Source organism: Perognathus longimembris, chromosome 2 (genome assembly GCF_023159225.1).
Source record: "Perognathus longimembris pacificus isolate PPM17 chromosome 2, ASM2315922v1, whole genome shotgun sequence".
Lineage (NCBI taxonomy): Eukaryota > Metazoa > Chordata > Mammalia > Rodentia > Heteromyidae > Perognathus > Perognathus longimembris.
Window position 1 is genome coordinate 59,687,141 of NC_063162.1, and position 12,745 is coordinate 59,699,885.

General features: G+C 37.6%; 1 protein-coding gene across 7 annotated transcripts in view; it reads left to right on the forward strand.

The window, feature by feature from the left end:
• Mapk8 (mitogen-activated protein kinase 8) overlaps positions 1-12,745 on the forward strand; it is a 70,427-nt gene that overhangs the window by 46,268 nt on the left and 11,414 nt on the right. For 4 of the 7 annotated variants that reach the window (XM_048339212.1, XM_048339210.1, XM_048339216.1 and 1 more), the window contains 7 exons: positions 4,031-4,089; positions 4,194-4,332; positions 5,129-5,294; positions 9,187-9,258; positions 10,498-10,680; positions 11,207-11,331; positions 12,027-12,090. In XM_048339212.1, coding sequence (XP_048195169.1) covers positions 4,031-4,089; positions 4,194-4,332; positions 5,129-5,294; positions 9,187-9,258; positions 10,498-10,680; positions 11,207-11,331; positions 12,027-12,090 — 808 coding nt within the window. Of the gene's footprint in view, positions 1-4,030; positions 4,099-4,193; positions 4,333-5,128; positions 5,295-8,748; positions 8,821-9,186; positions 9,259-10,497; positions 10,681-11,206; positions 11,332-12,026; positions 12,091-12,745 lie in introns of all 7 variants that reach the window. The other 3 variants (XM_048339211.1, XM_048339215.1, XM_048339217.1) reach the window with 2 other exon arrangements.

A 12,745-nucleotide genomic window follows, 5' to 3' on the forward strand; every position in this document is an offset into this window, starting at 1 on the left:
CTAATCAGGGGCCCCTCTCTTGTGCCCGCCTTTGGAGTATATCTGGGAGGTTCCTCATTTGAATAAACAGAAGCCCTAGAGGTTTTCTCCAGGGACCCACGCGCCCATGTTGTTCTTGGTGGCTTTGGGGCACCCTGCGACCACACGCCACCCAGGCTACCCGTGGCCATCGCTCCCTCGTGAGCGGTAATGGACCACCCAGGAAGGGGCGGACAAGCCCCTTCCCCCCCAAGCAAGGGGAAGTCGAGAGAGAGAGCCCACATACTTTAATGAAGATTTTAATAGAATAATCATTCCAAGCCAAGTGGAAATAAACTAGGAGCCAGTTGCATCAATGACTGTTTCATGGAGCACTAGACTAGACACCTCTGGCTGGGGATACCTTTCTTGTTACAGCAGGGAGCAAGACATATTTCTCCTGCCTGCTGTGGCCTGGTTACTCTGAGGTCGAGCCGCTCATGCTTCCTGTCGCCTGCGGACCCAGTTTTACCAGCGGGGCTGAAGCGGTGTTTCCTTAGTTTCTCCTGTGTTGAGGTGGCCGGTTCCTCCTCCCTCCCAAGACTAAGTGACTAGCTAGAGGTAGACTGTGGGCAGCATGTATCACGTGGTCACTACTCTGGCAGGAGCTACTCAAAACACTCCTTTGAGTGTCTTTTCAGGGTGACTTTTCAGTGTGGCTTAGAATGTTGAATATTTCTTTGAGAAATTTTGAGTTTCTTAGCCTGATTACTTAGCTTTTTAATTTGGTAAATTACCTAGCTTATTTGATCAAGTTCTCTGATAAGAACCTTCACTGTAGACACTAAAATGCTGTTTAGAAATCATGTCACCATTTCACTCATATTGTCTAACAATTCTTAGAGAACTGCTAGCAAGTCATATCACATCCATCATTTTTTCTTTTTTTTTTTGTTTTAGAAAACTAGTTGCAACCTTTGCTTTCTTTATATTTCACAGGTAAAATTTAATTACTCTCAGAATATAAGAGATTACTTTTTTCTTTTGGCTTTTCATTTATTGGGTCTACTTCTCAATTTTGCTCAGGGTATATTCATAATAGCTGGAATTTGGGGGCATACTACAGAAATTATGTGTGAAGCTGTCAAAAGTATCTCTAATTCTGTATCTTATTCACATGAATGTTATTACTGAAGACATATTCACAAAATCTTTTCTAAACTCTTCAAATAATATATCTCATCTATTGATACTGGCTTTTGTTGATTTTTGTCCACAGAAGGAATCAATGACTTTTTACTCCTTTCTGATAATTATTACTTCTCCCCAAGTAATCCTATACCACCAACTAATCATAATTAATATTTTTTTCTGGACCATCCAGTCTATGATTGATACAGTTTCTTTTATTCCTATGGTGGGGGTCAGGAGGGGGGGAAGCAAGTGGCTGTCTTTGTTGCTTGTTTTTATTAGCATGCATTAGTTTTTATTGTTTTATTGTGACATTTCCACACATATATACAATGTATTCCACTCAGCCTTACCCCTTCTGTCACTGTCCAATCCCACTCCCCCTTCTTAAAACAATTTTAATTAAGTTTCATTGTTCTATTTTCATTCTTGCAAATAACTTCCATCTTGTTCATCTTCCTGCACTCTTTGTTAAGCCTTCTCCCTTCCAGTCTCCCGTCAGTCTTATTTTATTTTCCTAATATTCATTTTTTTTCATTTTCAGTGTGTATTGATTGCCGCCAGTAGGTTATACTATAGTATTTTAGACATGTGTATATTATATTTTGCCCAGAGTAACCCTCTCTGCTCTCCCCCTCCTCCATCCCCTGTTGATTAGTAGAGTTTGCAGGCTGGGGATAGTATTGGGATTTGAACTCAGGTCTTCTGCTTTGCTTGACTTGCTTGCTTCACTGGTACTCTTATCACATGAGTTTCCACCCAACTTTCAGGTATCTTTCTTGTGTATTGATTTATACTCTTTAGGATAATGCTCGAAAGTAGAATGGGCCTATCTTATGATAGGTCTTAGTTTGGTTTCTGAGGAACTTCCATACTGATTTACACTAGTTTACATTTCAGTAACATTTTATAAGAGTTCCATTTTCCCTGCATCTTTGCCAGCATTTATTATGTTTTCTTGATGGTTATCATTCTGATTGGTGAAATGGAGTCTTAGTATAGTTTTAACTTCAATTTACTTTATGACTTAAGATGTTGAACATTTTTTCATGTGTCGATTAGCCATTTGTATTTCTTCTTCTGAGACCTGTCCAAGTCACTTGCCCATTTATTCTTTTTATTAATTAACAAATTGTTCTTATTTGTTTTTTATGTTCAATTTTTAACTCTTTGTAATTCTGGATATTAGTCATTTATCTGTTAAATAGTTGGCAAAGATTTACTCTCATTCCATGAGTTGTCTCTTGTTTCTGCTGTGCAGAGTGGGTTTTTTTTGCCAGTCCTGGGGTTTGAACTCAGGACCTGAGCATTGTCCCTGGCTTCTTTTTGCTCAAGGCTAGTACTGTACGGCTTGAGCTACAGCGCTACTTCTGATTTTTTTCTGTTTGTGAGGAATCAAACCCAGGGCTTTGTGCATGCTAGGCAAGCACTCTACCACTAAGCCACATTCCCAGCCCTGTGCAGAGTTTTTAATTTGATGTCCCATTTATCAATTCTTGTTCTTGTTTTCTGAAAGTTTGGAATCCTATTGAGAAGACTTCGGAATTTGCCCTGTGTTTTCCTATAGTAGACTTAAAGTTCCAGGTCTGACTGAATTCTTTGGTCCATTTGGAGTTGATTTTTGTACAGGGGAAGAAATGAAGGATGTCAAATTTCAGTCTTCAGCTAGTAGGGTAGCCAGTCTTCCTAGCACCATTTGTTAAAGAGGCTGACTTATCTCAAAAGAAAAAAAAATTAAAAAGTAAATGACCTGTAGCAGATACACAAACATACTCAGAGATTCTGAGTCTTCTATTGTAAAAGTAAGAGCATGCCTAAGAAAGTAAGGAGCATGCCTAGAAATGAAAGTTCTGTCTTAATGTCATGATGCCCATGTAAGTGACAGTGTATATCTGAAACTTGGAAGCTAGGCAAAGGTTTTGAGTTCATTTTGGGGAATTACCTGCATAGAGATGTTTTGGAGATGATGACATAGATAATACCTTTCATGGAATGGGTAGACAGAGAAAAGAAAATTCTTATTAAGATGGTAGTGAAAAGGGGTATTATTTATGCCTGTGTGGACAAGTGGATTTGACTAGAAACGAAGGAAACTGGGAAAGTGCAATATCATTTAGAACCAGAAAGGAAAGGACTGTGATTTTGTAGAAATAAATGGGATAAAACTAGTAGAGGTATTTCCTGACAGATTTCCTGACAGATATGTAGATAATTGTGTAATAGTAGTACTTAATAAAATGTTCATAAATACAATAGACTATGGGAAACCCTTCTGTAGGTAAGGTCCTTTATTTTTAAGACTTTCAAAACAATTTTAGATTCATAGTAAAATTGAGAGGAAGGCACAAAGACTTTTCATACATCCCCACCCTTCCACTTGTACAGCATCCCCCAAATCAGTGGCCTCTTACTAGAGTATGTTATTTGTTACAATTGATGGGCCTACATTAAAACATCATTATTACCTAAAGTCCATTGTTTGCGCCTTAAAGGTTTACTTCCCCCAAACCTAAGTGCAGGGGATCAAAACCAGCCAGGTTCTGTTGCATGCTAGACAAGCACTTTAGCAGAGAGCTACATTCCTTAGCCTCAGTTGACTTGGTATGGTGTACTGTATGGGTTTGAACAAATACATGATTACATATATCTTCTTTTCTACTGTCATCCATTTTCACTACCCTAAAGATCTTCCAGGCCTCTAGTCCTTCCTTTTCCCTAATCCCTAGCATATGCCTAACTTTATGAAATAAGTTTATTTGAACTTACAACATAAATATTTGAAAGATTTTAAACTAATAGCAAATTTTTATGCTTATATTTCTAGTTTCCAAATAAAGAATTAGGAAATAGTTTCTAATTTTTCTCTTTGCCTTTACCATAGATAATTGGTCTTTTGAATGTTTTCACACCACAGAAATCTCTAGAAGAATTTCAAGATGTGTAAGTATGGTAATTAAAATTTTTTTAGTATAAAATTTTGTTAGCATATTTTTCTTAAGATTGTTGCTGTATACTTTAGTTGTCATTTTTTTCTACCCATGAAGTTACATAGTAATGGAGCTCATGGATGCAAATCTTTGCCAAGTGATTCAGATGGAACTAGATCATGAAAGAATGTCCTACCTTCTCTATCAGATGCTGTGTGGAATCAAGCACCTTCACTCAGCTGGAATTATTCATCGGGTTGGTAGAAAATGCTCTCACCATTTTCTTATTTATTTACTTGAGTTGAAATCCATATAGCAAAATGAACCATTTTAAAGTATACAGTTCAGCTCATTTAGTCTATCACAATGTATGTCAAATGTTAAACATACTATCACCCTGAAAGAAAACCCATATCCCTTTGGCAATCACTCCTTATTCCTTTCTCTCGCCATTATGCTGATCAGCTTTCTGTATATAAGGATTTACCTGTTCTGGATTTCATGCCAGTAAAATAATGATATATTACCTTTCGTTTCAGTTTTCTGTCACTTAGCATGTTTTTAAGATCTTTTTGTGTTATAGCATATACCAATACTTCCTTTTCTTTTGTGTTCTATGTGCCACATTTGTGGCATTGATGGACATTTGGGTTATTTCTGTCTTTCAGCTGTTAAGGGTTGTGCTGCTATGAAATTCACTCACATCCTTGTTCAGATACCTGTTTTTCATTTCTCCTGGGTATGTGCATCAGAGGTGGAACTGCTGCATCTTAGGGTAATTTTATGGCTAACTTGTTAAGGAATCATCAAACTGTTTTCCAAAGCAGCTGTGCCATTTTTCATTTCCAGAATAACCATATGACCTCAGAATTTTAAAATGGCTTAAAGCTGACTTCTCAGGTTTATCCATTTATGATAAATCTGTGTAGTGACATCATAGAACAGTGAAAAGTTAGGTTCACTTGTTTTTAAACTCCAGGGTAACTCATTGTAAACTGCAAAATCATTGTATGTGTCTTAGCAATCTTTTTTTTTCCTTTTATTTTTTGAAGGACTTAAAGCCCAGTAATATAGTAGTGAAATCAGACTGCACTTTGAAGATTCTTGACTTTGGCCTGGCGAGGACTGCAGGAACAAGTTTTATGATGACACCTTATGTAGTAACTCGCTACTACAGAGCACCTGAGGTCATCCTAGGCATGGGCTACAAGGAGAACGGTTAGCACACACTTCTCCTTTGAAATACTCTTCTAGTACTCTTGCTTTCTTTTGTTCCATATATTTCTTACATAATTAAGTTGAAACACACTGAGTTAAGTGTGTATTACTAGGTTTTATCCTAAAAATTTGAAAAAAACAGAGCCTTCTTTACTTAAATGTTAATACTATTCACATAAGGAATTTGTTGCCATTTGAGAACAGAATATATGCCTTTTGCTTGCTGTAATGTGAAATTGAGCATGTACTTGTGTATACAAGGAAGTATGAAGTGTATGTAAAACCCTTGGTAGCTGTCTTAGCTTGCTGTAGTGATTTTGCCCATATTTCTAACACTTGAAGTGAATGCCAATAGCAGGAGCAGTTCCTGGAAACTTGGAGAGCTACAATTAAGGCCATTCTGCTTGATGGATAATTAAGGTGACCTCAGAGAAAACAGTCATGTTTCATCAAAGCTTCATTCCAGTCTTAAGGAGATGGCATATAGTATTGGTACAGTCAAATGGTGCATTGAATTAAACTACAACTTAAAAGTGTGGTTACTTCCTCCCACATATTCCCTAGAATAAGACTGAACTTTTCTAGGAAAGAAGGTGACATAGCAGTTCACTTTGAATCCAGAAACTTCATTTGGTCTAGTTTCTTTTTTATTAAAATATCATTAGAATTAGGATTTTAGCTCAGTTTCCTTTTCTGAGGAAATTAAATGACATTTACTATTAATCTTTTATTCTTAAGTAAACATACCGTTCTGTTTTCATACTCTGTACCTAAAATTTGAAGGTTTTGTTTGAGAATTGATACTTGAAGTAAACTGCCACGACATTTGTTTTTGTTTTGCTGTGAAACTTAGCGGTTTGTCATAGATACTAGCACTGTATCAGTGTCCTACAAATATGATCACAGGATCCTATCAGAAATTTGTACTAAGAAAAAATTATCATAGGCCTGGGAATGTGGCTTAGTGGTAGAGTGCTGGCTTAGCATGCGAGAAGCCCTGGGTTCAATTCCTCAGCACCACATACACAATGGCTCTGTGGCTCATGTGGTAGAGCGCTAGCCTTGATCAAAAGGAAGCCAGGGGCAGTGTTCAGGCCCTAAGTTCAAACCCCAGGACTAGCCAAAACAAGAAAAAGGGAAAAAAAAGTAATTATTTAAAAATAAAAGAAGAGAAAAAGAAAAAATTATCATAGAGCCAGCTACTACCATCAGCTCATGCCTGTAATTCTAGTTACTCAGATGGTTGAGAGCCAGAGGTTGAGAGCCAGCTGGAGCAGAAAGTCTGAGTCTCAGTCTCCAAAACAACCAGCAAAAAAACCTGGGCTGAAAATACATGGTTTAACTGGTAGATTACTATTGAACAAGCCATGAGTTCAAATCCCAGTATTGAAAAAATAAGACTCTATCCTGAAGAGGTTGGATAAGAATTAGCCTGATTGATAGTCTTAATTACTTCCTTCCCCTCTCCCCAACAAACAGTCATTTATTTGACTGCTGCCTCTGGAATGCTCACTCACACTCCTGTATGTGTGTTAATGAGCAAGGGTGAACATAAACACTTCCCCCACATGCCTGCTTGACCACTAATTGTCCTTTCTTGCAGGCTACTTATTATTTTGAACAGTGTGGGACAATCTAATGTAATTTCAAACAATTCTTTGCAGATAGTTCTGATGTATGAATAAGGCTTATATTCTCAGTTTTCACTAACCCTAATAATACTTCTCAAACTTGTACCTTTCAAATTTTTTTGTTTAGAAATGTGGTTTCTTAAAGGATCCCAATGTAAATTGTGTCCTTACTTGTTTGCCACTTTCTATAAACTCTATAAAGTTTATTATAATAGATAGTTGTGGAAAAAAAAAGTGAGAACAATGGCAAAAATCTTATCTGGTGAGCTAATTTTTAAGAGTTAACGTTTCCTTTAGATTTGTATCCTTGAAATTGGATCCTGCTATAAATAAAAGTTTATGCATATTCTAATAAGAAATTTTGGGGAAACTTCAGTTACAGAGGATTTCTGGAAGTTACTTCCAGTTTAGCTACAGCGACTGCAGTCTTCTGTTAACAATATACTAGGAAGTAGAGGCCTAAGTTTTCTAAATTCTCCAAAGTGGATAAAAGGCATCTAACTTGGCTAGGTGCCAGTGGCTCACACCAGTAACCCTAGCTATTCAGGAGGCTGAGATCTGAGGATTTCAGTTCAAAGCCATCCTGGGCAGGAAAGTCTGTGAGACTCTTATCTCCAGTTAATCACCAAAAAGCCAGAAGTAGAGCTGTGTCTCAAGTGGTAGAATGCTAGCCTTGAACACAAGAGCTCAGGGGCATAGTACCTAGGCACCAAGTTCAAGCCCCAGGACTGGCACAAAAATTTTAAAAAGGCATCACTATCTAACATCTAGTCCTACCCTTTTCTTCTTAAAGAACCTGGACCTTCATACTTAAAGCCAAGTTTTTAAAGGCTTTTTCTTTTGAATGCTTATTTTCTCCCTTGTCTTACTATTAAACTGCAAATACCTTCTCCCTCTTCTTTTAAAATTCAAACCCAAAGGTATAAGTTGACTAGGTGTGTGATTTAGGAGACTGGCAGAGATTTCCAAGTTGTCTGTTTCTGTATAGAAGGTTCTTTTTAGCAATTCTCAGAGCTCCTGTTTAAAGTTGGCAAGGAGACTCTTGGCAGATAATAAATTTATAGGAACTTGCATACTTTGCCTAGCCAAAACTCAAAGTACTTTGGTTTTATGAACTTTAAAAACTAGGAAATATATTAAATACATGTCTGTTTATTACATTTTCTCAATAGACTGTGCATCCTGTAAGCACTTGTTCCTTTAGGAATAGTGTTGTAGATGAAGTAGAACGACATTACCAAGGAAATAATTGACTTAAATCAGACTAAATTTATGATATCCAGTTTGAAAATGTCTGAAGAATTCTTAAGATTAACATCCAAACTATAAAAGTATTTTATATATCTGCACCCTTTTTACTAAATATTTTAGTATGCTGAATTGTTTCTGCTCATGCTTTTTTCTTTTATTTGAATTAAAGAGAGAGTATAATGCACAGTATAAAGCAGTTTAACCACAAGACAGTATATTTTTTGTAGCGTTACTACAGTATATTACATTACTAGCCTTACCATTTGTTAGGCTTACTTCATATTAATCAAATTCTCAGTTTTAAAGTGTATGGCTTTATTCAATTTATTCAATCTGTGCATAACTCTCACTTTAAGATTAGATATATAGTTAAAATGCCACACTTTGCATTTTCTTTTGTAAACCAAAGCTTTTTGGAAAATACTTTGTTTTGAATTACTCCATTAGCCAAAATTACAATCATGGTTTTTTGTGATGTTTTGCAGTTTTTATATAACGCAATCATGTTGTGCTTCTTTGATTTTAATGACCTTTTGCTTTGCTTTTCCTTCTTTCGTGCTGCAAACACATAGTGGATTTATGGTCTGTGGGGTGCATTATGGGAGAAATGGTTTGCCACAAAATCCTCTTCCCAGGAAGGGACTGTATCCTTGTGCTGCTGCAGCAGATTAATTAGTCAGGAGATGATGAGCTTCCTTATGTTCTCTAATGAAAATGAGTATGCTACATTCATACACAGAGGTGTTTTTAAACTGATGTAAAGTTTGTGGCTGTTATAGTTCCAAAACCTGTTGATCTAAGAAGCTGACCTGTTTGTAGGCTGCATCTGGCAGTAGGACATACAGTCTCTGCTGGTAGTCAGAGCACATTCACTATCACTCATTTTTATTTTGTACTGCTTTCTATGATTTTAAAGTGTACATGGTGTGCGTGGTTTTTTTAATGTTTATATATTTTCTTTTTATTTTAACCAAGATCTTTCTGTTAATGTCATTGCATTTTGTTTTCAGTTGACATTTGGTCAGTTGGGTGCATCATGGGAGAAATGATCAAAGGTGGTGTTTTGTTCCCAGGTACAGATCGTATCCTTATCTTTGGCCTAAAATACAGTTTATAAAGGTCAAAATGTACGATAGCATTTCAGCCTGGTCAGGTCTACTGTATTGTGTCTCCCTAGTAGAAAGTATTGTTAAATTACTCTTTCAAAATACCACCGCTATTTGACATAGACTTTTCCTTTCCCTCATTTATCCTTTCATATGCTAATTTCAAAGGCTCAAGTGTGATTATCCATATTTACTGGCTGGCTTCGAATTGATTGACTTAATTAACCCAAATAAAACACCATGGCTTGCATTAAAATTTTCTAATCATTATACACTTGAGTAATCTAGAAATACTGAAGACTTAATATGAAATTTGGAATTGTCTGGCCCTCTTTCTGTTTTGTCCCCCGCCTCCTTTTTGTGTTAATGTTCTGTGTGTTTTGTGTCTTGATTGTTGTCTCATCACTCAACATAACACTTGATTCTTTCATATGGAATTTCAGCAGTGATTAGCTGTATATGGTACTGGCTTAGATTATCAGACTTTTAGTAATTATATTAACAGTGACATGTTTTCATTGAGGAGTAACACTTAGAAGAACTATTTTTAGGAGGAGGAATTCACTAGATTACAGGGAGAGAGGTTTCAAGAGTAAAGACTACTGGGAAGAAGAGCAGGGAATCCTAACCTGACAACTTACCAAAACAACTCCATCTTTGTTATGCATCTCAGACCTTTTAAAAGAAGGTCTGTTGACATAAGGTCAACAAAAAACAGCAAAGGAAAGTACCACTTTTTGTCATTCATCATATTTGATGCTACTCATTATGTTTGCTAGGTAGAAATTTCAGAAAAGCAGGACAGATCATAGAAATATTTCATTCCTTAGAAACGTACTCAGATGTTCTGACTAGTTGGAAAGAAGCCATGTTTCTGTATTGCAGTTTGGGACTCAGAGTTTCTATAGCTAATAATGGTCATTTCTCATTGAGTTGCTTAGAATTTCAGACTTTTAAGTTTCCATTTTTATGGTAAATACATATGCATTCATACTATATACATGCACACACGATAAATAAAGTTAACAGAGCTTATTTATTGATCATTTATATCCACCTACAATCATTGGCCTTCTGCAGAGGTGGCTGTAAGAGACAAATTTATAACTGCCACATTCTTTCTTAGAATATGTACCTTTTCCACCTGTATTTTGATGTGGATACAATGTGTTGAGCAGTAGATATGGAGTATTTTTCTTAGCTTCTTGATATTAGATATTGATCAGTGGAATAAAGTTATTGAACAGCTTGGAACGCCATGTCCTGAGTTCATGAAGAAACTGCAGCCAACAGTAAGGACATACGTTGAGAACAGACCCAAATATGCTGGGTACAGCTTTGAGAAGCTCTTCCCCGATGTGCTGTTTCCAGCCGACTCAGAGCACAACAAACTGAAAGGTAAGTTTTATACACACACACACACACCCACACACACCCATTAAGTTCCTGCTTTGGATGTGTGTTAGGGGCTGTTCTTTTGAGGATAAAACCCAATATTATCTGAGTAGTGAAGCAAAATGAAGTCTTTGTTATTTTAGCCTTTAATTCACGTTTTAAATAATAAATTGACCTCATATTTTGGTTTTAAAATATATATTTATTTAAAAGATAATTTTGCCAGCCCATGCCTGTAATCTTAGCTGCTTAGGTGGCTGGGATCTGAGGAGCACAGTTCAAAGCCAGCCTGGGTAAGAAAGTCCCCGAGACTCTTACCTCCAATTAACCATCAGAATACTGGAAGTGGAGGTGTGGCTCAAAGTGGGAGAACACTAGCCTTGAGCAAAAGAGCTTGGGAACAGCACCCAGGCCCTGAGTTCAGACTCATAACTAAAAAAATAAATAAATAAAAGATAATCTCAGCTTTGAAACATCATTAATATTTAAGAACCTACACATATGTGCATTAACATCATTGTCTTTGCAGCCAGTCAGGCAAGGGATTTGTTGTCCAAAATGCTGGTAATAGATGCATCCAAAAGGATCTCAGTAGATGAAGCGCTGCAGCACCCCTATATCAACGTCTGGTATGACCCTTCAGAAGCAGAAGCCGTAAGTACTGTCCCGAATGCTTGCAGAATGTACTGATGGCATTCTTAGAATTGAAACATATGTTTGGGTCATACCTTCTGATTTTTTTTTTTAATGGAGATTTATGATGCTGGTGCTCTCCTACTTTTGCATGAAGAGTACCTTAAGCGCGTGAACAAAATAATCAAGCCCCTCTTTCACAAAGTCACCTCACCTGTCAGTGGTTCTCACCTTAATCAGAGGACGTTGAGTGTTGTAGGGGATTCTGTGATTGAAGTAAAACATAACCATTTCAAAAGTCTGAAGAACAGAAAAAGATAAATGTTTTCCTGTAATGGAGTAGTGTCTCTTCATAAGAAGATTGTGGGTGGTTGTCAGTCTTTGTCTTGTGGTGCACTTTGACAAGTATGGCTGGCTGATTTTTTTTTTTTTTTTTTTTTGGCCAGTCCTGGGCCTTGGACTCCGGGCCTGAGCACTGTCCCTGGCTTGTTCCCGCTCAAGGCTAGCACTCTGCCACTTGAGCCACAGCGCCGCTTCTGGCCGTTTTCTGTATATATGGTGCTGGGGAATCGAACCCAGGGCCTCGTGTATCCGAGGCAGGCACTCTTGCCACTAGGCTATATCCCCAGCCCCGGCTGGCTGATTTTAAACAATTATAAATGAATTGTGTACTTCTTACAAGCAGATTCAGTTACTTATCACCTTTTATTTTTCAGCCACCACCAAAGATCCCTGACAAGCAGTTGGATGAAAGGGAACACACAATAGAAGAATGGAAAGGTAATGTTCATCAGACTTAAGAAACGGAAAGAGTTCTGGCTTTTTGTGATGATTTGTCATTCGTGTTAGGGAAATTAATGATAGTATCTATTTCCATAATTGATATTTGTTAATGTGATTGTTTTTATAAAAGCGAAAAGTAAGTCTCCTTCCCTCTATAATTTTTTATTTCTCCCAATAGTGCTGTCATGTGTTTTCCATAGTCTGTTAAACCCCATTAAGTATCTCTCACCTTTCCTCCCTCCCTCCTTTCCTCTCTCCCTCCTCTACCCTCCCTCCCTCACTTACTCCTTTCCTCCCTCCTTCCTTTCCTCTCTCCTTCCACAGCCTCTCTCCCTCCATTCCTCCCTTCCTCCCTCCTTTCCTCTTTCCCTCCCCCCTCCCTCCTTTCTTGTTCATGTATTCCCTCCTTTCCTTACTCCTTCCATCTTTTTCTTCCTTTCTTTTGCTCTTTTTTTTTTGGCCAGTCCTGGGCCTTGGACTCAGGGCCTGAGCACTGTCCCTGGCTTCTTTTTGCTCAAGGCTAGCACTCTGCCGCTTGAGCCACAGTGCCACTTCTGGCCATTTTCTGTATATGTGGTGCTGGGGAATTGAACCCAGGGCCTCATGTATACGAGGCAAGCGCTCTTGCCACTAGGCCATATCCCCAGCCCTC